Below are 27,396 nucleotides of genomic sequence, written 5' to 3'. Positions count from 1 at the left end.
GATACTAATCTACGTTATAAGAGAGAGTTCTCACACTAGTAGTTCTCAATAAAGATAAAATCAGTCCTAGATCAAGATAATAATAATGATGATGATATTGACATGGTTCTTCCTGATATTAACTCCATTATCACTACATAAAACTTTCCAGTTAAAGAGTTAGACCAAAGCATCTTATTAATCATTTAATATACATAGATAGCATCAAAGTATATGGTTACACATAAAAGGACATTACAAGTATTTCATCTCATGGAAATTTTCTCCAGTAATATCAACATGTAATCTGGACTTGATAGAATTAATGTGCACCATGAAAAACAGATACTGAAATCTTGGAGCTTAAATCCAGAGGTCAAATTGAGCTAATGGTTGAAAGCAATACAAATAACTTGGCACATCAAGAATAAAGCTATTAGGGGGAAAACTGAGTTTAGAGATCAAGTAGAATCCTGAAGTCAAAGTTTAGTGGAAACATTTAGAGCAATTAACATTTAAGCAATGCCAGACTTAACATGTACTTTTGGCATGGTAAAATTAATTACAAAAAATATAGAAGGTATCCAAATAAAATCATCACTTCAAAGGAGCTACAGAATAATTAGCATTTCCCAAAGTGTCAGCACACACAACAAGCAGGCTTAAAGTTTATGCAGATAATTTTGGAAAGAGCATAGCTCACTTCATAAAGCAAAAGTAAAGGCTAACACAAGTATACAACACTGGACTTTTCAAATTGAACAGAAAATGTCCTATTTCTGCATGTGGTCTATGCAAACATGTTATACAACAGCTAAAAACACACAGTGGGTGACTTCAACAGTATGCTAACAAGAAAGTCAAACAAATGACAAGTCAATAAGATTTGTTTATAGAAACAGAGAGATTTATAACTTTTTTAAAATGTGAAACTGCATCACTTCTTAAGGAATTTCTATGAAAGGAATTAGCTGTCTCAGAGTCAGGACTCAAGAAGGTAGAGCAAAGCCTACTATTTTTAATACACCTTTGAGGAGCTGTGGCAGAGAAAGGAGATATGAAGAAGTCACTGGACCTACAAGCTCATTGTCAACAGACATTTAATTGATGAAGATTATACAATTAAGCAATAGGTTATATGCCTGCAAATTTTAGTTTGAAAAAATTAAGGATCTATCAGATACTCACAAGGACACAATCAAGTGACTAGAATTTTACATCAGAAATCTGATACCCATTACAAACTAATAGATGCCAAACCACCACAAAACAACACAAATCCATAATATCATTGAGAACACAATATTTATATTGTGTTAATTGATTATCAGAAAGTTTTTTACTTAGTTCTGCCCTCATGGACTGGCCCCTTACTGTAAATATGTAAAATACAACCAATAGAGTGAAGATGCTACAGTATTTGAAGTCCACCTGGAATTAATCATATAATTCTATGATTCTGCTTCTTCTCAAACCCATTTTTTTATCTCCTAAATCAAACTGAATATAGTTTCCAAGTTAAAGATCACACCAAAATATTATTAAGCACATTTAGATGTGATTCATATGGCTTTACAAAAAGTCTACATTAAATTATTCCATCTTTCTCTACTGATTTTAAAACATCATTGATACTTGACAAATATTAAGGCAGATTGAAGACTTCGAGCTTAAATTCAGAAGTCAAATTGAATCAATGAGTGAAAGTAATACTGAACGGTAAATTGGACAACAGTGAATTTGTAAAGTATCTTAACCAAAACTCTACAATATTAGTGCAATTCAGGATTTATCACCCCAAGACAATAATAAAAAATAATGATAATAGTGATAGTTAGCATTTATATAGCTCTTTAAAGTTTGCAAAGCACTTTGCATTTGTTAACTGATTTAATCTTCACAACAATCTCATGAGGTAGGTATTGTTAGTATCCTCATTTTCCAGATGATAATGATAAAGGTTAAGTGATTTGCTCATTGGAAGTGTCTGGGGTATGATATTAATTGACTTAATTTTGACTGCATGTCCTATGCTCTATTCATCACGTGACTGGCACAGTGACAAAAACTGAGGTAGGTTGGCATATGTTCTCAATGCATGATAAGCAGGTTAAAAACTGAAAGAAATGCTTTTGGAACAAGCAGATATCATTTCACCAAGCAGGTTAAGTCAGATACAACTGAGAATATTATACCTCCAGATAGAGCCTATAAAAGAGCTGGGATCCAGAGTTAAAAGACCTTCTATAGGTAACATCTGCATGAACTCAACCAACAATACGACATCCAAAAAACATTAAATGCATGACAGAGTGATGCATAATTGTTTGTAGAAACTACGCAGTACTCAAATCATTGTCACCAGAAATTATAGGAAGGTTTCACCTTAAGGAGGTTGGACTTATTGAGTGATGAAGATTATACAGTGCAATCTGCAACACATCACTGCTCCTTATAAATCTTTAGCAGCTACCAAATATCTAGAATCAAGTAGAAAGAACTATATACCACAAATGCATTATCCTTTATAAATTAATACCATTGAAACCTAGTGGAAGAAATTGAAACTATGTAAGAACAGGATGAGGTACATGTCACTATGTCACTTGAGTTTTTTTTAAAGGCCTTCTCTGAACCTCCAGAAGACTATATCCCAATAGTTTTTTTTTTCAAATTATGTGAAGAAGTAATTTTAGTCTGTGTAGATGTTCAAAGAATATTAAAAATAAAATAATAATAATAGGATAGCAATTTTTCCCTGGACCATTTATCTGAACATCATGAAAATAGATAAGAACAAGATACAGCAACAACAATGACAAATAACAACAATAACAAAACTTGGGCATTTGATTATTTAGGGATCTTTAGATGCTAAGTAGAAGACATCACAGTTATTATATTTTTAAAGGCCACATAACTATTTATGGGATCTCAATAGTGCAAAAATCCTTATTTATGGCTATAAAAGTTATGAGGAGCTCAATTTTACTAAATTATACTAATGAGCATGATTAGTGAATATGGAAGTACATATTATTTGGAACAAAGATTATAAGCTAAACATGAATGAGTAGTATGATATGACAGTCACTTAGACTCTTCGTGACCCTATTTGGGGTTTTCTTGGCAAATGTACTGGAGTGGTTTGCCATTTCCTTCTCCAGCTCATTTTACAGATGAAGAATCTGAAACAAACAGGGTTAAGTGACTTGCCCAGGGTAATACATCTAGAACATGTCTGAGGCCAGATATGAAGTCATGAGGATGAGTCTTTTTGACTCCAGGCTTGGAGCTCTATGTGATGAGCAGCTGAAGGGGAGTAGGAGGTAGAGATTGGATTTGAAGTTAGAGGACTTAAATTCAACTCTCAGTCCTGCTTTTTAAGAGTTGTATAAACATTTTAAGAGTTGTATAAACATAACTATTCATCCAAGACATTTAGTTTCCTCATCTGAAAAATGTGATTGGGCTAGATGATCTCTAAACTTGCTTCAAAAACTAGCAACCAATGATCTTAAAAAGTTATATATAATGTGTATATATATACATACATATATATATATGTACATATAGTACCCTGTAACAAATTATATATAAATATAAGCTATTATAATTGTCATAAATAAAATTAACACTATAAAATTACTCAATTTACAAAAAACCTACAGTTTATACTAACCTATTATTTTCATAAAGTGAAGTATATGTAGAATATGTTTTCTCTTCAAGCTGCTTCAGAGGAAAGTAAAGCTATTGTGATAGTGTGTATGCTTATATAACCATATGCTTTTATTCTCTGCAAAAACCTTCATCCTGGGCATACAGGCAAAGGTTCTTTTTCATAAATTAATTTTATGTTATAGTTACAACATCCACACTTTCATGTGTTCTGATGATCAGTTATGGACTATCTATTTTTCAATCATTTACATGCTTAGTACATCCTACAGTTTTCTTAACAAAGCAACATGTTGTACAAGGAGGACTGCATTCTAAGTCTGGAGACTTGGGTTCTAGTTTTTTCTATGCTACTATCTCCAGTTGAATGACCTTGGAAAAATTACTTTATATTTCTGGCTTCTGTGTACTTCTCTCTAAAATGAGGAAGTTGGAATAGATGATCTCCATGGACATTCCAAGGCAGCTAGGTGGTACAGTATAAAGAGCACTGGGCTGAAACAACATAACATAATAACAACAAGATTGGCACTCTATTCTAATATTCTATGAATGGAGTCTAAAAGCAATAAATTTTATAAAGTTGTACTGACTTATATTATAAAATTATAATACAAAATTATGTTACAAAAATGTTGGAATTTATTTTCTGCAGTCTGCAGAGCATATTGGATATTGATAAATTCCCCATGTTTGTCTGTCATAATTGTAACAGTATCAGAAAAAAAATCAAAACTGCCTATTTCTTTGGAGTTTGTCAAAGCATAATGAGAATGAGGATAGGAAATTTACCTTTACCAAAAAAAAAATCAAATAGATAAAAAAAAATCATTACTATTTAATTAGAATCTCCTCATTGCATGTGCTAAGTCATCTGTTCTGTCAACAGGATTTCTTTGCACTAGACCTGGAAATCTACAGATACAGTGGAGTAAATATGACTGGATTTCGGCTACTTAATATCGATAATCCTCGAGTTTCATCCATTATTGAAAAATGGTCAATGGAAAGACTGCAAGCTCTACCCAAGTCAGAGATGGGTCTACTTAATGGCATAATGACAGTAAGTACCATTGTTGACTTTTAAAGATTCTTCGAAGACCATTTTTCAAAAAGAGATTTATTCAGAGGTTTTCTTTTTTGTAAAAGGGGATGATTCACAAATTCCCTATTATTTCTTAAAACATCTGGGAGAAAGAATTTTCCCACATTTGTTATAAAATAAAAAAGGTAATCTAGTACCTTTTAAAGTTTTAAGGATCATTATTTGTATCAAGCTAAAATTTCTCTGTTTAACTTTCTGTTGCTACTACAAGAGTGAGAGTGTGTTGCTCAAGTGAAGATGAAGTAAGAATCAAAGCAAAGACACATTTAAAAGAAAGTTAAAAAGAACAATCTTCAGATAACAGCTATTAATAGAGTTTCCCTTCCTTTGCTTTGTAATTAATAACATGGAACATGTAGGGATACTAATGAATCTTTGTATCTATAGACACAGTCATTTATAGATTAGATAGTCTTTTTACAAATTATTTTCATACCTATAAGAATAAAAAAACTTCACAAAAAGACTGATTTAAATAATGGGAGAAATGCTGCATACCATAGGTTGTGATATGTTGTCTCATTATTGTTATTCTCTTTGATAAAATTATTGATTGTTTCTACAATTTTTTCTTTAACCTACTCATTCTTTAAGATCAGGTTGGTTAGACTAATTTTTTTTTTACAGATGGAAACAAGTTTATATGGTCCTTATTCAATATAATTTTGGCACACTGTAGTCTAAAAAGTATGCATTTAATATTTCCTTTTTATGTATTTAACTATAGAATTTTTATGGCCTAATATATGTTCTATTTTTGTAAAGGTACCACATTCATCTGAGAAAAAGATATATTCCTTTCTATTCCCATTCATTTCTCTCCAGATAGCTATCATATCTAGCTTATTTAAGATTCTATTTATCTCTTTGGTTTCTTTCTTATTTGTTTTTTAGTTAGATTTATCTATTTCTGAGAGGGGAAGGTTAAAGTTATACTTTATATAAAGGTTATACTCTAATAGTATTACTTTATCTTTCCACCTGTACTTAATTTAATTTTTCCTTTAAAAATTTAGATACATTTAGGTTTAGTATTGATATTGCTTCATTTTCTATGGTACCTTTTTATCATAATGTCATTTCCCTGTTTATCTCTTTTAATTAAATGTATTTTGGCATTAACTTTCAGATCATGATTGCTACTCCTGATCTTTTTTTAATCTAAGCTGACGCATAATAAATTCCATTCCAGCCCTTAAGTTTAACTCTGTGTATAGCTTTCATTTTTAAATGTGTTTCTTGTAAGCAACATATTGTCAGATTCTGTTTTTTAATCCATTATGTTATCCATTACCATTTTATGGGTAAGTTCATCCCATTCACATTCAAAGTTATAATTACTAGTTGTGTATTTTCCCCCAACCTATTTTTCCTCTCTGTTATCCTTCTCATCTTCTCTTTTTACCCTGTTCCTCCTCACAGTCTGTTTTACTTCTAACCATTACCTCCCTAATTTGCACCTTTGAAAAGAAGCCCTTCCTTATCCTCTTCCCTTACCCTCCTATTCCTTAATCTACTCACCCCTCTAAGAATCTCTCCCTTATCTTCTCCCGCACCCTCCTACTTCTTGATCTACATCCCTTCTAAAAGATCCTCACTTATCCTATCCCCTTGCCCTCCAAATTTAGAAGACCTTTTAAACCCTTCTAGATGTATATGTTATTCCCTCTTTAACCCAGTTCTAATGAAAATAAGGTTCCAGCACTACCAGCCTTCCACCTTCACCTGCTTCCCTTGTAACAATTCTTCCATTTACACCTCATTTATATGAGATAATTGCTTCATTTTACTTCTCTCTATCCAATGTTATTTTTAAAGAATTATCCCATCATACTCAGCTCAACCCCAAGCCTTCTATCTGTGTATGCTCTTTCAAACTACCTAAATGATACCATTTTAAAGAGTACAGGTAACATTTTTTAATACAAGTAAACAGTTTGACCTTATTGAGTTATTTATAATTGGTCTTTAATGCTTACATTATGTTTCTCCTAGATCTTACGTCAAATTTTCCATTGAGTTCTGGTCTTTTTGTCACAAATACCTGAAAGTCTTTCAATTCATTAAATGTCTATTTTTTTTTAACTCATAATTATACTCAGCTCTGCTGAGTAAGTTATTCTTGGTTGCAAACCCAGCTCCTTTGCTCTTTGGAGTATAACGTTCCAAACTTTTTGGTGTTTTAATATAGAAGCTGCTAGATCTTGTGTTATTCTGACTGTAGCTCCACAATATTTAAATTGCTTTTTGTTTCTTGTTGCTTGTAGTATTTTTCCTTATCCTGGGAGTTTCAAAGCTTGGCTATGATGTTCCTATGAGTTTTTCATCTTGGTATCTCTTTCAGGTGGTGATTTATGAATTTTTTCTGTTTTCATTTTACCCTCTCACTCTGGAACTTTGGGGCAATTTTCCTTAATGATTGCTTGCAATATCATATCTAGATTCTTTTTTTTTTTAAATAACTTTCAGGCAGTCCAACAATTCTTATATTGTTGCTTCTCAATCTGTTCTCCAGGTCAGTTGCTTTTCTAATGAGTTGTTTCACATCCTCTTCTTTTTTTTCATTCTTTTGATTTTGTTTTATTATTTGTTGGTGTTTTATAACATCATTAGCTTCCCCTTGCCCATTTCTAGTTTTTAAGGGGTTATTTTCTTCCTTAAATTTTTGGATCTTTTTCTAATTGGTTGACTTTCTTTTCATAATTTTCTTGATTTTCTTGGGTTGCTCTTATTTTTTTCCCTATTTTTTCCCTCAGCTTTCAAAAATTGATTTTAAAAGTCCTTTTTAAGCTCTTACAAGAACTGTTTTTTGGGCTTGTGACCATTTGACATTTTTCTTAGGAGCATCTTTTTTAACTTCACTATCTTCTTCTGGGCATGAATCCAGATCTTCTCTATCCCCATATTAGCTATCTATGGTCAGGGTTCTTTCTCTTTTGCTTACTCATTAATTTTTTAGCAACTTATTATTATTGTTAGATTCTAGTTCTGAGGTGTGGGAGATGATGAATCAGGCTGAGCTACAGGTAAGGGCCCCAGCCATTCTGTCACTGCAAATGCTCTTGCTCCCTGAGGTCTCTACCTTGGCTGCAAACTTCAGTTCTCTACTGTGCCCTGGAACCAAAACCAGAGACTCTGTTCTCCTGTAAGTCCCCACAGTCAGCAGGGTCTCCACCGCTCTGCTACTACACTCACTGGGTAGGAGATTGCTTCTCCTTGCCTACAGCTGCAGCTTGGTACTGTGTCTGATCAGCACACCTGGGCCTAGTGTCTGGCAACAGAAGAAGGTTTTTCAATCTTTAATCTTTCAATCTTTGTACTTCAGTTGGGCCAAACCTTCACCCCTGGAGGTTGGGTCTTTCCTGAGGTCCTCCCAAGTTGTCTTAGGAGGACAACTGCTTTAACCCAATTTTTAGTTATTTCTGCAGCTAAAAGTTCATTTTGAGGCAATATTTTATCTTGTTTGTCATATTCTGCCATCTTCCCAGAATGCTTCCTTCTAAAGTCTTTCATTGATACTTATATGGTCTTGATCCTAAATCAGTAAGAAAGAAAACTTTAAACTAACATCTTTAATGAACTTTGATTACAATAACTTAAATAAAATCTTATCAAATAGACCATGACATATTTTTAAAATTATGTAGTATAACTTAGATTTATACTCTAAACAAACAAAATAGGTCACATTAAAAAATTAAAGATAATTTTAAATCCTACATGTTGAGATCAATAGATGCAAAAAAGGGTTTTGTATAAAATCCAATATTTATCTATGTTAATAAAAATTAGAAAACACAGGTAAGTAGAATTTGTCTAAAACCAAGAGCAAACATTTTATGTAATAAAGGAAGGTTAGAGACCTTTCCAAACAGATCAGTGCTAAATCATGGATGTCCGTAGTCACCACCACTTAACATGGAACTAGAAATGGCACCTATAGGAATAAAACAAGAAACAGGAATAAACATAAGCCAAGAGGAAACTAAACTACTGTACTGACTTTAAGCAGATGATATTATGTTGTATTTAGAGAACTCTTAAAGAGTCAATTCATAATAAACCCAAACAAAAACTTCAGCAAAATTGCAGAATATAAAATTAATTCACATTTAAAGCTTTTCTTTGCCCATTCCAGATAAGAGTAATATTCATAAAATGTATAATGATCCATTTTTTCATAGCTTTCTTCTGGTGCATACCAAATATAAGGGATTAGTAAATATCAGCATTTCTATCCATTACCAACAAAACTCAGCAAGAAGAGATGGAGAAAATCCATTCAAAATAATTTGATAATACCAAGACATCCCTGAGAACTAAATGAATGCAATTTCAAATCATTGGGTAGACAGATCTAAATAATTGCAATATTACCTAAATTATATTACTTATTGAATGCCATATTAATAAAACTAACAAAGTATGATTACATAGAGTTAGAAAAATAAAAATGTAATTTATCGGGCTGATTAAAAGATCAGGAACGTCAAGAGAACTAATGAAAAAACAAGGGGAAAATAAAGAAGCCTAGCAGTTCCAGATCTCAAACTGTATTACAAAGTAGTAATCAACAAAACTATTTGGCACCAATTAAAAAATAGAGGAGTCAGAAAGTAGCAGATTATATACATGACATTAAAAAGGACATGGTATCCTCTAATGTTCAATAAAACCAAATATTCTACTATTCAACAAATTTTTTTTGGAAAACTGGAAATTAGTCTGATAAACTTTAGGCATACACCAACATTTCCAGCCATCTAAGTTAAATATATAATTTATACTTAGAAAATGATACCATAAGCAACTTAGAAGGGCAAGGAATAAATCACCTTTCAAATCTACAGGCTATGGGTTCATGACCAAAGAGAGTCAGGGATGATCACAGAAGATAAAATTAACAATTTTTGTAAAATGCAAAAGTTTTTGCAAAAACAAAACCAGTGAACTTAGAATTAGAAGGAAAACAAGTAAGCGGGAAAAAAATCTTTGCAGCAAGTTTTTCTGATAAAGGCTTCATGTCTAAGATATGTAAAGCACTGATTCAAATTTATAAGAATGATATCCATTTCTCAATAGATAGTCAAGGGATATGAACAGGAAGTTTTCAAGGGAAGAAATCCAATCTATTGGTAAACTGATAAAAAAATTATCAAAATCACAAGTTATTAGAAAAAAGACAAATCAACTCTGAAATTCTACCTCAAACCTGTAATTTACAAAAATAACAAAAAAAGAAAATGACAATTTTTAGAGGGACTGAGGGGAAACAGCTGTGAATTGGTCTAGACATTATAGAAAGCAATTTTGAATTGTCTTAAAAAGTCACTCAATTGCACATACTCTTTTGCCCAGCTATATACTGCTACTAGGCCAATACTGGAAAGACATCAAAGACAGAGAAAAAAACGACTACCATGTGAAAAAAAGTACTATACTACTATGTACTCATATCCACATCCAGAGAAAGAACTGATGGAGTCTGAATGCAAAGTGAAGCATACTATTTACACTTTATTTTTGTCATGGTTTTTTTTTCTCATTTTGTTCTGTTTCTTCTTTCACAACATGGCCAATATGGAAATATGTTTTACATGATTGCATATATGTGATCTATATAAAATTGCTCAAAATCTTAGGGAATGGAAAGAGAAGAGAGAAAATTAAGAATTCAGAATTTCATTTAAAAAAAAGATTGTTAAAAAATTTGTCATTGCATTCAAAAGGCCCTAATGTTGGGAAGGATTGAAGCCAAAAGGAAAAAGAGGACAGAGGATGAGGTGGATAGATAATGTGTGTGTGTGTGTGTGTGTGTGTGTGTGTGTAATTTCATTTATCCAAGACTCTGGTAGTGATGCTGCTTGAACTGATTGCACATGGTATGGACAGAAGCTATGTTCTTGATACTCCCCTTGAATAGAGATCCCAAGGAGATAATCCTGCACCTCCTTTATCTCAATGAGCTTCTTTTTTATAAATTTTGAATAATATTTTATTTTTTCCAATTACATGCAAAGACAATTTTAACATTCATTTTAAAATAGTTGCTTCAAGTGATTGACATGTCTTTTAAGTGATCTGCAAATACTTTTAAGATTATGCAGATCCCTTAAACTGGAATTCAATATTCAAACTTTTTTTTTTGCTATGTGGAAAGTCAAAAATTAAGTTCTCTGTAGTTATAGGCTGTTTCATATTTGTCCTTATAACACCAATGCCTAGCAGTGTCTAGTTTATACTTTGGTACATAATAAATTATTGCTGATCGATTACTCTTCCCCTGTTATCTATCTTGATTTTGAAATAACTAACTATCAAAATATATTGTGAGAGGATCATCTTTATCCTCTACAATAGATGCTGGTACAAAAGCTGCAACAATATGCTTTTTGCTTAAGCTATTTATTAGCACTATAAAATGAAGTAATCAAGTTTCCCATGAATAATGTTTCTTATTACCTTTGAGCCAACTATTACAGCAAATCAGCTACTTATTTGTCTCTAGAGAGAAACTGCAAGTCTTCCTTCCATTTAATGACAACATCTTTTATCATGAGAATATCAATATTGATATAGTCCAGTTTGTCAGGTAGTAGAACAATTGACCAGTCAAAGCATAGAGGTTTCATATTTAGGAATACTTATAATTTTAATAGATGACCTAGCCCACGTGATTCTTTGTGCTCTTGTACTGTTTTCTGACATCACAAAGGACACAGAAAATCACAGATTTGAAGGCTATGCTTTCATTTTTCTTTGTTTCATGGGTTTCCATAGTCAAGGAACTCATTACCTATTGGCCAACCTACTGACAATGATATTTTACATACTGTATTTTCCTAGGCTAGTCCTCAAATAGCAGACTTGTTCAGTACGTGATAGCTTTCTGTAACTTGCCAGAACTTCTGCTCTTTTAGAATAGCCTTTAGGAACCCATTGTCCCCCCTACCACTGTGTTGTGATATCAGAGTAAGATTATGGAATGAGTCAGTCAACAAGCATACTTACTGAAGTACTGGATTGTGGACTGTGATTGGAGATTAAAAAAACAATTAAAAACAGTCATTCCTCTCAAAAAAAAACACTAGGAGAAATAAGTATTACAAGAACAAAGTTATAAAAGCCTTCAAAAAGCAAAAGAGTGAAGAAATAAAGAGAGCAAAGATAAGTAAATATGGAAATGAAAGCATGTGTTTTCTCCCTGCAGACTGAAGCAGCTTTGATGTATGATGCTGTGTACGCCGTGGCTATTGCCTCTCACCAAGCTTCTCAGATGACAATCAGCTCCCTGCAGTGTCACCGACATAAACCATGGCGCTTTGGACACAGATTTATTAATTTGATCAAAGAGGTAATTCTTGCTGCCTTATACCTTTATTCAGCCCTTCACTTTGTACTGCATAAATTCAATGACTCTATTCCTTTGTCAATCTATACGTTGTCTATAAAGGCAAACCCTTAAATGACAGAAATGAGTTGGTCTAGTAAAGTTAAGTTGTGGTCATTTATTGAAACATGTTTAAACAAGCACTCAATAATTTTCCAGTGGGACTTATCTCTGTTCCTCCTTACCACTACCTTGTTTTAATTTAGATACAAAAAGATCGTAATCATTGTCATTAATTTAAAGCCTGTCTAGTCAAGTAGAGGATGTCAGTGGGTAGTGGATAACATATTAGTTATGCTGTGTCCTGCATTGTACATACAAATTCCCTGGGACTCCTATGGGTTGATTGCATATAGTAGGATGCACTATTGTAATAATATAATAGCTGTAATGATTTTCACAGATAACCTGTAAGTTCTGTCTAAAGAACTTAAAGACCACATGAAAACTCCCAAATGGACAGTTGTTTTAGAATTGCTCCTCTGAATTTGTTCCTGGATGCCAAACTGTATGCCAATAAATTTGACAATCTTTGTGAAATGGATGAATATTTACAAAAATATCAATTGCCCAGATCAATGGAAGAGGAAATAAAATACTTAATCTCAGAAAAAGAAATTGAACAAGCCATTGATGAACTGCCTAAGAAAAAGGCCAGATGGATTTACATGCAAATTCTATCAAACATTTAAAGAACAACGAATTCCAATACTACATAAACTATTTGGGAAAATCGGTGAAGAAAAATCCTACCAAATTATTTTTTTGATACAAATATGATGTTGATACCTAAACCAGGAAGAGCCAAAATAGGAAGAAAATTATAGACCAATTTTTTCAATGAATATAGATGCAAAAATTTTAAATAAAATATTAGCAAAAAAATTACAACAACTTATCTCAAGAATGATACACTATGACCAGGTAGGATTTATACCAGGAATGCAGGGCTGTTTCAATATTAGGAAAACTATCAGCATAATTGACCATATCAACAGCAAAACTAACAGAAATCATATGATTATCTCAATGGATGCAGAAAAAGCATTTGACAAAATACAACACCCATTCCTATTAAAAACACCAGAGAGCATAGGAATAAATGGAGTCTTCCTCAAAATGATAGATAGCAGCTATCAAAAACCATCAGCAAGCATTATATGTAATGGGAATAAACTAGAAGCATTTCCAGTAAGATCAGGGGTGAAACAAGGATGTCCATTATGACCACTGTTGTTCAATATTGGGCTAGAAAGGTTAGAGAAGAAAAAGAAATCTAAGGAATTAGAATAGGCAAAGAAGAAACAAAGCTATTACTCTTTGCAGATGATATGATGGTATATTTAGAGAATCCTAGAGAATCAGGTAAAAAATTACTTGAAATAATAAACAAATTTCACAAAGTTGCAGGATATAAAATAAACCCACAGAAATCATCAGCATTTTCTACATATTACTAACAAAGCCCAGCAGCAAGAGATAAAAAGAGAAATTCCATTTAAAATTAATGTAGACATTATAAAATATTTGGGAGTCTACCTACCAAAACAAAACCAATAACTATATGAACACAATTACAAAACACTTTTCACACAAATAAAGTCAGATCTAAATAACTGGGAAAATATCAGTTGCTCATGAGTAGGCTGAGCTAATATAATAAAAATGACAATTCTGCCTAAATTAATTTATTTATTCAACACCATACCAATCAAACTACTAAAAATTATTTTATAGAACTAGAAAAAATAATAACAAAATTCATCTGGAAGAACAAAAAGTTCAGAATATCAAGCGAACTAATAAAAAGAAATACAAAGGAAGGTGGCCTCGCTGTACCGGATCTTAAATTGTGTTATAAAGCAGCAATCACCAAAACTACTTGGTACTAGCTAAGAAATAGAGTGGTGAATCAGTGGAATAGGTTAGGTATGCAAGATACAACAGTCAATGACTATACTAATCCACTATTTGATAAATCTGAAGACTAATTTTTGGGATAAGAAATCACTATTTAAGAAAAACTGCTGGAAAAATTGGAAAAAATATATGGCAGAAATTGGGCACAGACCAACATCTTACACCCTATACCAAGATAAATTCAAAATGGGTACAGGATTTAGATATAAAGACTGATACCATAAGCAAACTAGAAGAGCAAGGAATAGTTTACTTTTCAGATCTATGGAGAAGGGAAGAATTTATGATCAAACAAGAATTAGAGAACATTATGAAATGCGAAGTGGATAATTTTGATTACATTAAATTGAAAAATTTTTGCACAAACAAAGCCAATGCATCCAAGATTAGGAGGGAAGCGAAAACTGGGAAAGAATTTTTATAATCAGTGTCTCTGACAGAGGCCTCATTTCTAAAATATATAGAGAACTGAGTCAAATTTATAAGAATACAAGTCATTCCCCAATTGATAAATAGTCAAAGGATATTAACCAGAAGTTTTCAGGGGAGAAAATGAAACTATCCATAGTCATATGAAAAAATGCTCTAAATCACTATTGATTAGAGAAATGCAAATCAAAATGACTCTGAGGTACCACATTACACCTATCAGATTGGCTAACATGACAAAACTGGACAATGATAAATGTTGGAGAAGATGTGGGAAAATTGGAACACTAATGCATTGTTGATGGAGTTGTGAAATGACCCACCCATTCTGGAGAGTGATTTGGAACTATACCCAAAGGACTATAAAAATATGCATACCCTTTGACCCAGCAATAGCACTTCTGGTTCTGTATCCCAAAGACATCATAAAAATGGGAAAAGGACCCACATGTACAAAAATATTCATAGCAGCTTTTTTTGTGGTGTCCAAGAATTGGAAATTGAAGGGATACCCATCAATTGGGGAATGGCTGAATAAGCTGTGGTATATGAATGTAAAGGAATGCTATTGTGTTATAAGAAATGATGAGCAGGCAGACTTCAGAAAAACCTGGAAAGAATTGTATGAACTGATGCTGAGTGAAATGAGCAGAATCAGGAGAACATTTTACACAGTAACAGCCACATTGTGTGATGACTAACTTTGATAGACTTGGCTCTTCATAGCAATGCAAGAACCTAAGACAGCTCCAAAAGATTCAATGATAGAAATTGCTATCCACCTCCAGAGAAAGAACTATGGAGCCTGAATGCAGATGGAAGCATACTATCTGCTCTCCTTTTCCTTTGTTATTTTGTTTTATTACTTCATTCTCGTGGTTCCTCCCATTAGTTCTAATTGTTCTTTACATCATGACTAATGGCAAAATGTGCTTAATATGAATGTATAAGCAGAGCCTGTATCAGATTGCTGTCTTGGGGGAAGGGGGAAGAGTGGGAGGTAGAGAAAATTTAAAACTCAAAATCTTATGGAAGTTAATGTTGAAAACTAAAAATAAATAAATTATTTTAAAAAAAAAGAATTTGTTCCTAGAGCAGCTCCTATGCAGATGATCTTACTCTCCCTTCTACAAGACCATTCTAAGATTCTGGATAACTTATAAATCAATCTGATCTTCCCAAGGCTCTCTAAACTTTCATCTAGATCTTCAAGGCCACTCTGACTCCAACCTGATTTTTGCTGGGAGACAGAAATTTCTGGTGATCTAGCCAAACCTCACTGAAATCTAGGTTTTAGGGCAAGGTGAACAAACCAGAAATCTATATATTTTGGAACTTCTCAGTGTAGAAATATATGGGAAGTTTTTATATGTATAAGAAGGACATCACTTGTCTGAAGCACTAGTATACTCCTGAGAAAAATAAGTTGCTGAATTCAGTTTGTCTTGACAGTTCACTAGTCGAAAGCATAGATCCTCCTCAGAGTTCTATGAGGAATAATTATTGAGTTACATTTGACACAATTTATGGTAAAAATATGACAAACTGTGGAACACTGGAGGAAATGGAAAACATAGGTAAATGACATTTGTCCCAATCAGAAAAGTCAGAATGGTTCTCGTTTCCATACTTTCCCTGTTATAAATCCCAAAGTTGCTCCAATTCTTTAACTCTTCCATCACTGAAGAACTGAAGTATTAGAGCAACTTTTGGGGTAATAACAGGGAAAGTATGGAAATAAGAACCATTCTGACTGTGAGATGAGTGTTATTTACCTGAGTAAATATGGAAGATGAGAGTTTGGTTACTGGTCAGAAGCTAAGGTGAGGTTTTTTGCAGGGAGGCCTAACAGGGGTGGGGAACCTGAAGCCTCGAGGCCACAGGGTAAAAAGGTGAAAAAACAGAATTCATAACTGTATAAAAAAAGACTATAATTATCTCTTTGTACTTTTACTTTTTATGGTATGGAGCACTGTTTATTATCTGTGCTACCAAGAAGAATGAAAAGGAATTGAGAGAATATACTGTGCTATCTATTATGAGTTTGCTAATGAAATTAGAAGATAGAAGATACTTCCTCTGCATTGCCACTTGGGTTTTATTTTTTTAACTTTTTTAGGCAATTGGGGTTAAGTGACTTGCCCAGGGTCACACAGCTAGTAAGTGTCAAGTGTTTGGTCTGAGGCCGGATTTGAACTTAGGTCCTCCTGACTTCAGGGCCGGTGCTCTATCCACTGCGCCGCCTAGCTGCCACCGCATTGCCACTTGTTGAAGTAGAGGAGAAAAATCTTGCAAAAGAGCAACATTAGCAGGGCTATTGCCAACTTTGGATAAAGATCAGTATCTCTTCCTAAAAGAGCATAATGCTACTTCAGCTGAAGTCTTCAGCAAAGTCTGAAAATAGAAGTGATATAAGTTACAGTTCCTGTCAAAGAGTAAGTTCAGCTGAACTGAGAAACAACTTAGAAATGGAAAATCAGAGGAGCCACCCAGACTGAGTAGTCTGGCTGAGATATTGCTTTGAGTGGACTGTTAATCATCAGCTTAGCTTAACTAAGAAAACATCTGTTCAGTACAAAAACTACTTTATCAAAAAACTTTTATGGACAGTTCTTGGAAAAGAGAAGACAATGGGCTGGTGTTAAGATGATAGAACAGTACACAAAAATGTACATTAATAATATGGTGAAATGCTTTTTTCTTTTTACTGATTTAGACCAGTATTAATGAAGTAATTTGTAACAGCATGATAAAGCAGAATTGTACCTCTTTTAAGAGTTGTTTATTGTCTTATAAATTGTTTAGAAGTAATGCTGTGTTATGTTTACTCACAGGCGCAATTGGATGGTTTGACTGGGCGCATCACCTTCAATAAAACAGATGGCTTAAGGAAAGATTTTGATTTGGACATTATTAGTCTCAAGGAGGAAGGGACAAAAAAGGTAATTCACTTGGTACAATATTTTCTCAAGGATTTTTGCTAAATTGCAAGTTCAAGTTATTCAGTTTAGGAATTTTTTCTCTCAGTCTTCACAAGTGACAGAAATTTATTAAATAGAAACTTGACAAGGTGTTGGTCTGAGAAACTAAATGAGACTTTAAGGGATCACAAAATAACAGACGTATAATTTGAAAAGGGGATGGTATCCAGTAGACTAAGATATTTATTTTTTCACTCACATTTAGGAATCAAGGGTAATAGAAGAAAGATGGATAGAAAATAGAAACTTAATAAATTAATTTTGCATTTACTAGATTTTTAAAGGCTAAAGATTGTCTAAAATATTTTTTCCCTCCATTGACTTCTTTTATATATTTTTGGTGATATTTCATAATTATTATTATTTGCTATTGAAAAAGGCAGAGATTTGGCTTCTTAGCATTAACTTGAGTATTTTCCAATTATAACAAATAGTTAAATAACATTCTTATTGCAAAGGTTTTCTCTTAAGATTAAAAAAAAAATTAGAAAAAAATCAATTTCTTTTATCTTAGTACTGATAATCCAATATGCTATGGTGGAGCTATTGCTTTGTTTTCAGAATTATACATTATAGTACCATAGTGTATCATTTTTATTGTTATCTTTTCTTTAAATGGGAAAACACATTTTCTTACTCATTCATATATACATTCATTCAATAAGTATTTATTTTTTCTTTTTTAAAACTATTTTTTCCAATTACATGTAAAAATTTTAAAACCTTGGTTTTTTAAAAATTTTGAGTTCCAAATTCTTACCCCTCATTGTGAAGGTAAGCAATCTGATGTTATACATGTATAATCATGCAAAAGATATTTCCATGTTAGTCATGTTGTAAAAGAAAACACAGACCAAAAGAAAAAAAAACAAGAAAAATGAAGTTTAAAAAAGGTAGCCTATTGTTTCTGAAACAGTGATGTATTAAAGTTATTTAAATAAAGCCATCTCACATAATTTTGATATATTACCCTGTTTGAAATTCTTTGGCTCCTTTCTCTATTTCATATTCCTATTAAATTAGTTGCTCCCACTGTGGACTATTTGTTTTTTGTTTCCAATGACTACTATACATTCGTGGACTAGCATGAGATTGAATGTAGTATGTATTGCTGGCATCTACTGATTCGCTCTTTTCTGTGTAGATTGGAATTTGGAATTCCAACAGTGGTCTTAATATGACTGACAGCAATAAAGACAGGTCCACTAACATCACTGACTCACTAGCTAATCGAACGCTTATAGTTACCACCATTCTGGTAAGTCTGCTTTATTAAAATTATGTTTTCATTCGCTGTTATCTGCCTATTAGACCCCAAAGAATTTTGCTCTTAAAAAAAATCTTATATCTGTGTATATAGCTTCCTTCAAGACTCAGTTCTTTATGAATGTTTTTAATGAAGAAATTTATGTTTAGTGGTTTTCTAGTATTACAATAATTTCAGTCCAACGAAACAAGCACATATTACATGCACCAGCATATCTCTAGCCTCCCTAGCTCTGAGATCCTCATTTACTACTAGCCTTGGCAGGCTGGAGTTTGATACTTACAAGTGATCAATTCCTCCATCTTCTCTGTGTCCAGGTGCCCAGACAGCCAGTTCACCTTGAATGAGAAGACTGATTGAGCATGAGTATATTCTGTAGTCGGCTCATCTTTCCCTGTATTGCTGACAGTTTCCAAACTTAAGTAATTTGATATATGTAGTAAGCTTATAGAACTTGAATAAGTGCATCATGTCTTCCTTATAAATATTAAAATGCTATATAAGTATGATCAAGTATTATTGGTAATTTGTTTACTTTCTTTCATATAGGAAGAGCCCTACGTAATGTTCAAAAAGTCGGACAAGCCTCTGTATGGGAATAATAGATTTGAAGGGTACTGCCTGGATTTGCTTAAAGAGTTGTCAAATATTCTGGGTTTCACTTATGATGTTAAACTAGTACCTGATGGTAAATATGGAGCCCAGAATGACAAAGGAGAATGGAATGGGATGGTCAAAGAACTTATAGATCATGTAAGAAAAACTAAATATCACTCTTTTGCATTCATGCACACACACAAACACATGCAGGACTTTTACAAACCTTGAAGTTCTATATAAACATTAGCTATTATTATTTATATGATAGAAAGAGATAGTGGAGATACGGAGACTTTACTATTCCTTCAAATAACTCAAGTAATATGTAAGTAGGATGAGGGAATATTGGTCTTTATAGCTACAAAATGAAGTCTCCTGGACAACTAAGCTTATGGTCATTTCATGTCCATGAATTTTACATGCTTTTAAAGGCCCCAAATGTCATTTGCAATCAGTCTTAGCCATGGAAAAGAAGTATATCTGGTTAGAAGTACTGATATCTCGTCATTAGAAAATTATTCTATGTCTATATGTGAATTTAAACACATTTTTATATATGTGTATGTATAGTAGTTCAGATTGCTGGGGTTCTTTATTTTAAAATTAATCCTTGGGGCAGCTAGGTGGCGCAGTGAATGAGCACCAACCCTGAAGCCAGGAGGACCTGAGTTCAAATGTGACCTCAGACACACAACAATCACTAGCTGTGTGACCATGGGCAAGTCACTTAACCCCAATCGCCTAAAAAAAAAATTAATCCTCATGATAAATTTACTATTTGAGAACTTAATAGGAGCTAGGGGCAGGGGAGGGAAGAGCATTTTACACATCACACCTATTTCAGATGCTGTGTCAGAGAAAATGAATCCCTTTTATGATTTATTTTTCCAGAAAGCCGACCTGGCAGTTGCTCCTCTTACAATTACCTATGTGAGAGAGAAGGTCATTGACTTTTCCAAACCCTTCATGACACTGGGCATTAGCATTTTATACAGGAAACCCAACGGCACAAATCCTGGTGTCTTCTCCTTCCTCAATCCTCTCTCGCCTGACATTTGGATGTATGTTCTCTTAGCCTGCCTTGGAGTCAGTTGTGTCCTCTTTGTGATTGCAAGGTAAGTCAAACAAGAATGGGCCTTACTTAAACATGCTTCTAGATATGCCCTGGAGCTAAACACAATTTAGAATCTTAAAGTGGCATCACAGTCTCATCAGATGTCCAGACAGGAAAAGATTTTCCACCTGAAGTCACTGTAAAAGCTGTTTTCTCTTTACTTAAACAATTTAGCTTTAGTAAAACATAACAGTTAACACCAGCCTCCTATATTGGCACATGTAATTGATTTTTTGTTTTATTTTATTGTCATTTCAGCTTAGTCCTAAAATGTCTTGACTGGATATCAACATGTTTTAGTCTTTTTGAAATGTATATAGCAAAACTGGGAAGAGTTGGCTAAGAAATTGTCTAAGAGAATAGAAAATAGTGGCATAAATGGAAATCTGCAAACTTTTTAGCAACAATAAAAAGTATTGGATTTAAATTTGTTTACAAAAAAAGTTGGGAAGTAAAAAATAGGAAGATTTTAGGTAATTATAAATAAATTATTATTTACCAAGCTTAGAGACATGAAAGTTTTATGCTATCATCAAGGAATAACTTATTTTTGTTTATTTGTTTTCCAGATTTTACTCTATGTTTAAGGTCTCAGCTTTACACATTGGACTTTAAAGGGTTTTTGGACTTATAATAGAACTCATTTTCCATATATATTCAATTCTATATTAGAATGTCATTATTTTGTCTTTCAGTTGCATAAACATTGGATATCTTTACATAAAAGATTAAAAATGCTCTTTTTTGTTGCTTTTCCCCTTTTCAGCACTAAAATATGCTAAACACTTTGTGTGAAATTTTTTTAATGGATTTTCTGCTGGGAAAACATCAAATTTCTAAAATAAAATAAATATTTTCCCCTGACAATACTGCAATATATACTTGATACATAGGAGCATAGATCTTGATAAAGACCAATGCCAGGAAAAAGGACTTTAAGATTAGTCACACAATGGAACAAAATAAAATGTGTAGATTTGTATAAATATGCTGTGAAATTATTTTAAGTTCTTTATAGCTTTTCAATAGAAAAATGTGTAGCACTGTACTTTTCAAATAATAATATTGTTCAACAAAGTTGAATTAAATTGGAAAAAATTACCAATATTCATTGTCACAGCATCAATTAGAGGTAAATCAGATCTGTATAGCAGTCTGGCATTTGTGGAAGAAAAATTCTTTACTCTGCAGTTTAACTAAAGTCTTTAGAGAAAGTAGTATTGCTGATACAAGAAAGATCCAAATTTCTCCTATCCAATAAATTTCCATTTATATATAAATATATATGTATGTGTAGTACATATGTATGCATATATATGTCCAAAAACAAAAGACATAGTTCCATAACAAAGACAAAAGTATGTAATTCAAGTTTAGTGGTTTTTAAATTTTATTTATCAACTAGAACAATGGTAACATTAATGTTGGTGCACCCTTAGAGGAAATATTTCCCTGGTATATGATAAACAATAAATGCTTATTGACTAACTCACTGAAAACAATCATTCCATCTTTAACTATTTCCCTTTCACTCTAGTTAAAACAAAAAATAATTGTCTTACGTGAAAGAAAGACATTTCCATGCTTACTTCTGTCCAGCAGTGAAATTAAGATTTTCTTAGTTTCAGGGAACCAAGATTCCCACCTGCAATTGATTGCTTTCTATTAAAGGAAGACTGATTATATCTTTGATTCAAGTGAGACCAAAGACATTAAATTAAGACACTGTCATAATGTTATTTCTTAATATCATAGCACAATTGAGGCTTTAATGCTATTTTCTTCCATAGTTTGAAGACTACCTCTATCACTGAGCATAGGCGAGTCTGTAGCCCAATCCTCATGGTAACATCATAAGGGTCAAATGACATAGTATAATATTTTTTAAACTTTCCTGAAAATATACAAATAGATTTGTTATTTCATTGATTTGAATATTCTCTCCAATAATAGATTATAACCCATCTGTGCTAGTCTGTGCTGTGCAGTTTTTGCCCATTATCTCCAATTAGTTCACCACGAAGTGGCCTACTTTTATATCTGGAGAATTTATTCACTTTCTTCTGACACTTCAAGGACATTAGTACAGCTGTCATGCCTTAGCCTTTCCACATGTCCAGCAGATTGACAGGAAGGAGGTAGGGGGAGATAAGGGAAGAAGAAGGGGGAAGATAGAGAGTATTTTTCTGGTTACAGGAATGCTTAACTTTATACTGTAAGTCCCTTACTGAAACAGTATCAAAATGTACTGTCATCTATTAAAGATCTGAAGGAACATATTTTGTCATGCAATTGTTGGGAACTGAGGGAAGAAGTTATAACTCATTTTTACGGGATAAGCTAGAAAATTCTTATTCTAGTTCCACACAATAAAAGGATACATGGTATATTTTCTACAAATGGGCCAGGAATTTAGGTAATAGTCTGTAATTAAAATAACTAACCTGCCCAATTCTTGAACTTGACTAGAAGCTCTACATTTTATTATTCACCTTAATCCCTTAAAGGTGTCAACAGGTTGAGGGTTTTTTTTGGTTTTTTGCTGCTAAAGACTGGAGATCAGAGACCCTTCAGTATGTTTTAATTTTATTTATAGATGTTCAACCATATTAACTTGGAAAGATAGGATTTTCCAAATGGAAAAAAAAAATGTTCTCAGGGGAGGTACCCCATTTCAACATGCTAATGTTGCTTTCAGTGCAGTTGCTACTTGTTTTCTGGATATCACTGAAAAAAAAATAAGGAAATAGAAGAAATATTTCCAAGCAATAATGGGTAGGAAGATATTTGGTAAGGAATAGAGGAATTTATATTTAAACTCCTGATTGTTCATTGGAATTATAAATGAATAACCATCTCTCTCACTTTATGAAAAAACTAGGGCCCAGAGAAATTATATTATTTGACCAAGTTCACACAGCTAGTTAGCAGAAGAAATGCTTTAAGTTTTACAAAGTGTTTTCTGTATGTTATCTTATTCGATCCTCCCAAAACTTTATGAGGTAAGTGCCATTATTATACCCACTTTACAGATGAAGAATCTGAGGCTGAAAGTTTCAATGATTTGCTTAGGGTCACATAGCAAGTAATTATCTGAGGTAGGATTTGAACTCAGGTTTTCCTACTTTCAGATCCAATAGTCTGTTATTATATCACTTAACTGCCTGCAAATTTGCTTCATAACTAAATTTGATAATCAGTTGAGTATAAACATGTATCAAAATGCTTAACTGCTAAAAATACAACCATATTAAAGTAAATAAAAATGTCAAGCATGGAACGCTCAAAGATATCCAAAAATGTATGCTTCCTTTGAGAGTATCCTTAAGGTTCTTAGAGTTAATGTCACACAAACTTATTTAATCCCAGTAATTTCTAAGCCTAAATTTCCTCTCTCTTTTAGGCCTCACAATCAGATTTATGGTTTTCCCTTGTGCTCTCCAAAGGCAACAATCCCCAAACATCCAGTCTTCTTCCACCAGCAATCTTGCCTGGCTAGTACAGTGAACTATACAATTGCTAAAATACATCTGTTCCTTTTAAGCAGCCTCGTATAGTATCCTTGTATCCACAATTCTCACATGAAGAATCCTCTTCTATAATTCGTCAAGTTGTGCAACTAGAGAAATGGATGAGAACTTGGAAATGAAATCAGTAGGCATGGGTGTGAAGAATCCAAGTCCAGAGAATCTGGAGTCTTTGCCTTAAAATGAGCAATCATGAAAATATTTGTAGAACTAAGTAAAACTATAGTTTGGAAATGTTGACTTTGATATTCTGATTTTATTTTAACCACTAATCTTTGGATTTTCTGCATTGTTCAGCAGATTTGTTGGTATAAATTTTAATATTTACAGACTATTTCTGTTAACTACCACAGGTTTACACCCTATGAATGGTATAACCCCTACCCATGCAATCCTGATTCAGATGTGGTGGAAAACAATTTTACTTTACTAAATAGTTTCTGGTTTGGAGTTGGAGCTCTCATGCAGCAAGGTACCACGGTTACCCATTATTTTTGCACACATCCCACAGTCTGCTCAGTAACTTCTATGTTGGTAAACTCCACCATCTCTCCCTAGAACATTCATTGTAAATAAGTTCATATAAAAATACAAACAAATAGAAATAAAATACAAATAGAAAATACACGGTGACAGAACATGGAATTTGATGGGCAAGCAATAGTTAGAAAGCCAACATGGCTGGAATGTAGTGGGGAGGAGGTGTAGTAAATTATAGAAACACTAAAAAAATTTAGGAGGGTGCCAGGTTGTGAAGGGCATAAAATGCCTGAGGATTTTTCATTTTTGACCCTAGAAGTAAAAGAGAACCAGTGGGGTTTATTGAGTAGAGGAGTGACATGGAGAGAACTATGCTCCAGGGAAATCAATCTGGCAAATGTGTAGAGGTTGAACTAGAGTGGAGAGAAGACTGAGGCACAGTCCTACTAGAAAGCTATTAGAATAGATCAAGCAAGAGGATTAGGGCTGTCTGAGTGAAGAAAAGGGGACACTGGTACTTATTAAGTGCCTGCTATGTGCTAGACATGTTGCTAAATACTGAGGATACAAAGAAAGATAATAAACAGTCCCTGCTCTCAAGGAGCTAACAGTGTAATGACTATGACAAGATGCAAACAACTATGTTCAGACAAGATATGTAGATATAGAAGATAAATGGGAAATAATCAACAGAGGCAAGGCACTAGAATTAGGGGGATTGGGAAATACTTTCTTGGATTTATCTTATTCTTGAATGAAGCCAGGGAAGTCCAGAGGCAAATGGGAGACAGCCAGTGAAAATGTCCAGATTTGGGAGATGGAGTTCCTTGTTCAAGAAACAGCAAGGAGGTCAATGTCCGTGGATCACAGAGTATGAGCGGGGAAGAGGGAATAAAATGTAAGAAGACTGTTAAGATGCACAGACTATAAAGGGCTTTGAATGACAGAGTATTTTACGTTTGATCCTAGAGATGATAGAGAACCATTGGAGTTTACTGAGTAGGTGTTGACATGGTCAGACTCATGCTTTAGGAAGATCAATGTGGCAGCTGAATGGAGAATGGATTAGAGTAAGGAGAGATTTGAGTAGGGAGATCAGACCAGAAGTGTGAGGTGATGAGAGCCTGTACCAGGGTGGTGGCAGTATCAGAGGAGAGAAGTGGGTGCTTTGGAGAGATGTTACAATATACTGGATACATGCCATGAGAGTGAAGAGTTGCAATCCTAGGTCACTGGGAGAATTGTAGGGAAGTTGGGAAGAGAAGATTTTGAAGAAAAATAATGAGGTCTATGTTGGACATAATGAGCTTGACGGGTCTAAGGGACATCTAGTTTGAAATGACAATTGGTAATGCAGAACTGCAGTTCAGGAGAGAGACTAGTGCTAGATACATAGATTTGTGTATCATCTCCATGAAAATGATGATTGAACCCAAAGGAGTTGTGATTTAGCAAGTAAGAGTATAGAGAGCAAAGAAGTCCCAAGACAGAACTTTGGGGGACAGCTACACTTAGTGGGGATAACAAATGAAGGTCCAGCAAAGAAAAGGAGTAATCAGACAGGAGAACCAAGAAAGTAGAGTCAGGAAAACCCAGATAAGAGAGAACATTCAGGAAGAAAAAGGGATCAGTGGCATCAAATGCTCCAGAGCTCTAGGAAGATCAGGGCGGAGAAAGATCCACTAAATTTAGCAATTATCATTTGTAACTTTGAAGTCAGTTTCAACTGAATGATGAGTAGAAGTCAGATTGCAGGGAATTTATAAGAGTGAGAGGAGAGGAAATGGAAGAAGCCAGCATATATAGACTTTTTCCTCCCCCAAGGAATTTAGCTGCAAAGGGCAGGAAAGCTACATGATAATAGCCAAAAGTGATGATAGGATCAAGTTGGGATTTTTTATATATGGGGGAAACAGGTGTGTTTGTGGGCATCAGACAAGAACCAGCAGTAGAGAGAAACTGAAGATTGTCAGGGTGATAGTATGAGCAATCTGCGAGCTTAAAGTGGAATGCAGGCTTTCACAAGAGGTACCTTGGTATAACCTCTCTGAGGCATGTATTGGCAGATACATTAGACTCAAACAAAGCTCCTATGTAGAAATACTACAATACACAATACACTAATGTTGAAAACCCAAATATTTGAATAAAGAATACAAATTGTTCTGCCTGCAGTTAGATATTGTTTATTTGGGTGTTGTTTCATAATTACAGACACCAAGCCCGATTTTCTAGAAATCCCAAGTATGATATTTTTAGTACATTTAGTTTGTTTTTAGGACATTTATCTGTAGAGTAATTACTTTCAAAAAGTCTGAGGTGAGATTTTAACAAATACTGAAGGGAAACAGATTTTATAATAGCAAGTAGGTGTGTGCACATGATTATGACTACACTGGGTACTGTACACTTCTAGCATATTATATTTAATGTTCAATCTGTTTGGAGTTTATCATCATCCACAGCAAACCATGGGATGTGGTGCCTGCTAGTCACCACTACCTTGGGTACATGACAGTGAGCCCCAGCCAGACTCTGCTTGTCTTTTAAGAAGCTTAAAAGCATTTAAAAGAAGTAGTTATTTCCACATATGAGTCTTGGGATATGTGTTATGTTGAGTGCACCTGTCATAACTACTGTGGAGAGTGAAAAAAAGAGGAATGGTAGTAAACATCTGCATTTACTGTTATAGTCTTCTTTATCGACAGATACTTGTTTCTGTGCTCAACTGGAAGCCATTTGGAGGATTGATTATTAATTTATTGATCAGACTTTCTCTTTTCTACATTGTATGAGCAAAGTCTGGATCAGGATTGGCTGTCATGTCTGCCCATAGAAAGCAAATTTGACACTTCTGCAATTATTGTTTTTAACCTTGATTTTTACTAGAATTTACATTCCATTCCATTTAATAGTTCCCAAG

General features: G+C 33.6%; 1 protein-coding gene across 1 annotated transcript in view; it reads left to right on the top strand.

The window, feature by feature from the left end:
* The window catches only part of GRIK1 (glutamate ionotropic receptor kainate type subunit 1), a 130,939-nt gene that overhangs the window by 69,173 nt on the left and 34,370 nt on the right, over nt 1–27,396 (top strand). The window contains exons 6-12 of the mRNA XM_020973904.2: nt 4,550–4,723; nt 11,976–12,119; nt 17,339–17,446; nt 18,630–18,743; nt 19,302–19,505; nt 20,244–20,467; nt 24,347–24,465. Coding sequence (XP_020829563.1) covers nt 4,550–4,723; nt 11,976–12,119; nt 17,339–17,446; nt 18,630–18,743; nt 19,302–19,505; nt 20,244–20,467; nt 24,347–24,465 — 1,087 coding nt within the window. The remainder of the gene's footprint in view (nt 1–4,549; nt 4,724–11,975; nt 12,120–17,338; nt 17,447–18,629; nt 18,744–19,301; nt 19,506–20,243; nt 20,468–24,346; nt 24,466–27,396) is intronic.

Source organism: Phascolarctos cinereus, unplaced genomic scaffold (assembly GCF_003287225.1).
Source record: "Phascolarctos cinereus isolate Bilbo 61053 unplaced genomic scaffold, phaCin_HiC Scaffold_726;HRSCAF=1367, whole genome shotgun sequence".
In the NCBI taxonomy this organism is placed as follows: Eukaryota; Metazoa; Chordata; class Mammalia; order Diprotodontia; family Phascolarctidae; genus Phascolarctos; species Phascolarctos cinereus.
The sequence above is the reverse complement of the archived record's forward strand: the minus strand, read 5'-3'. Positions and strand labels throughout refer to the sequence as shown.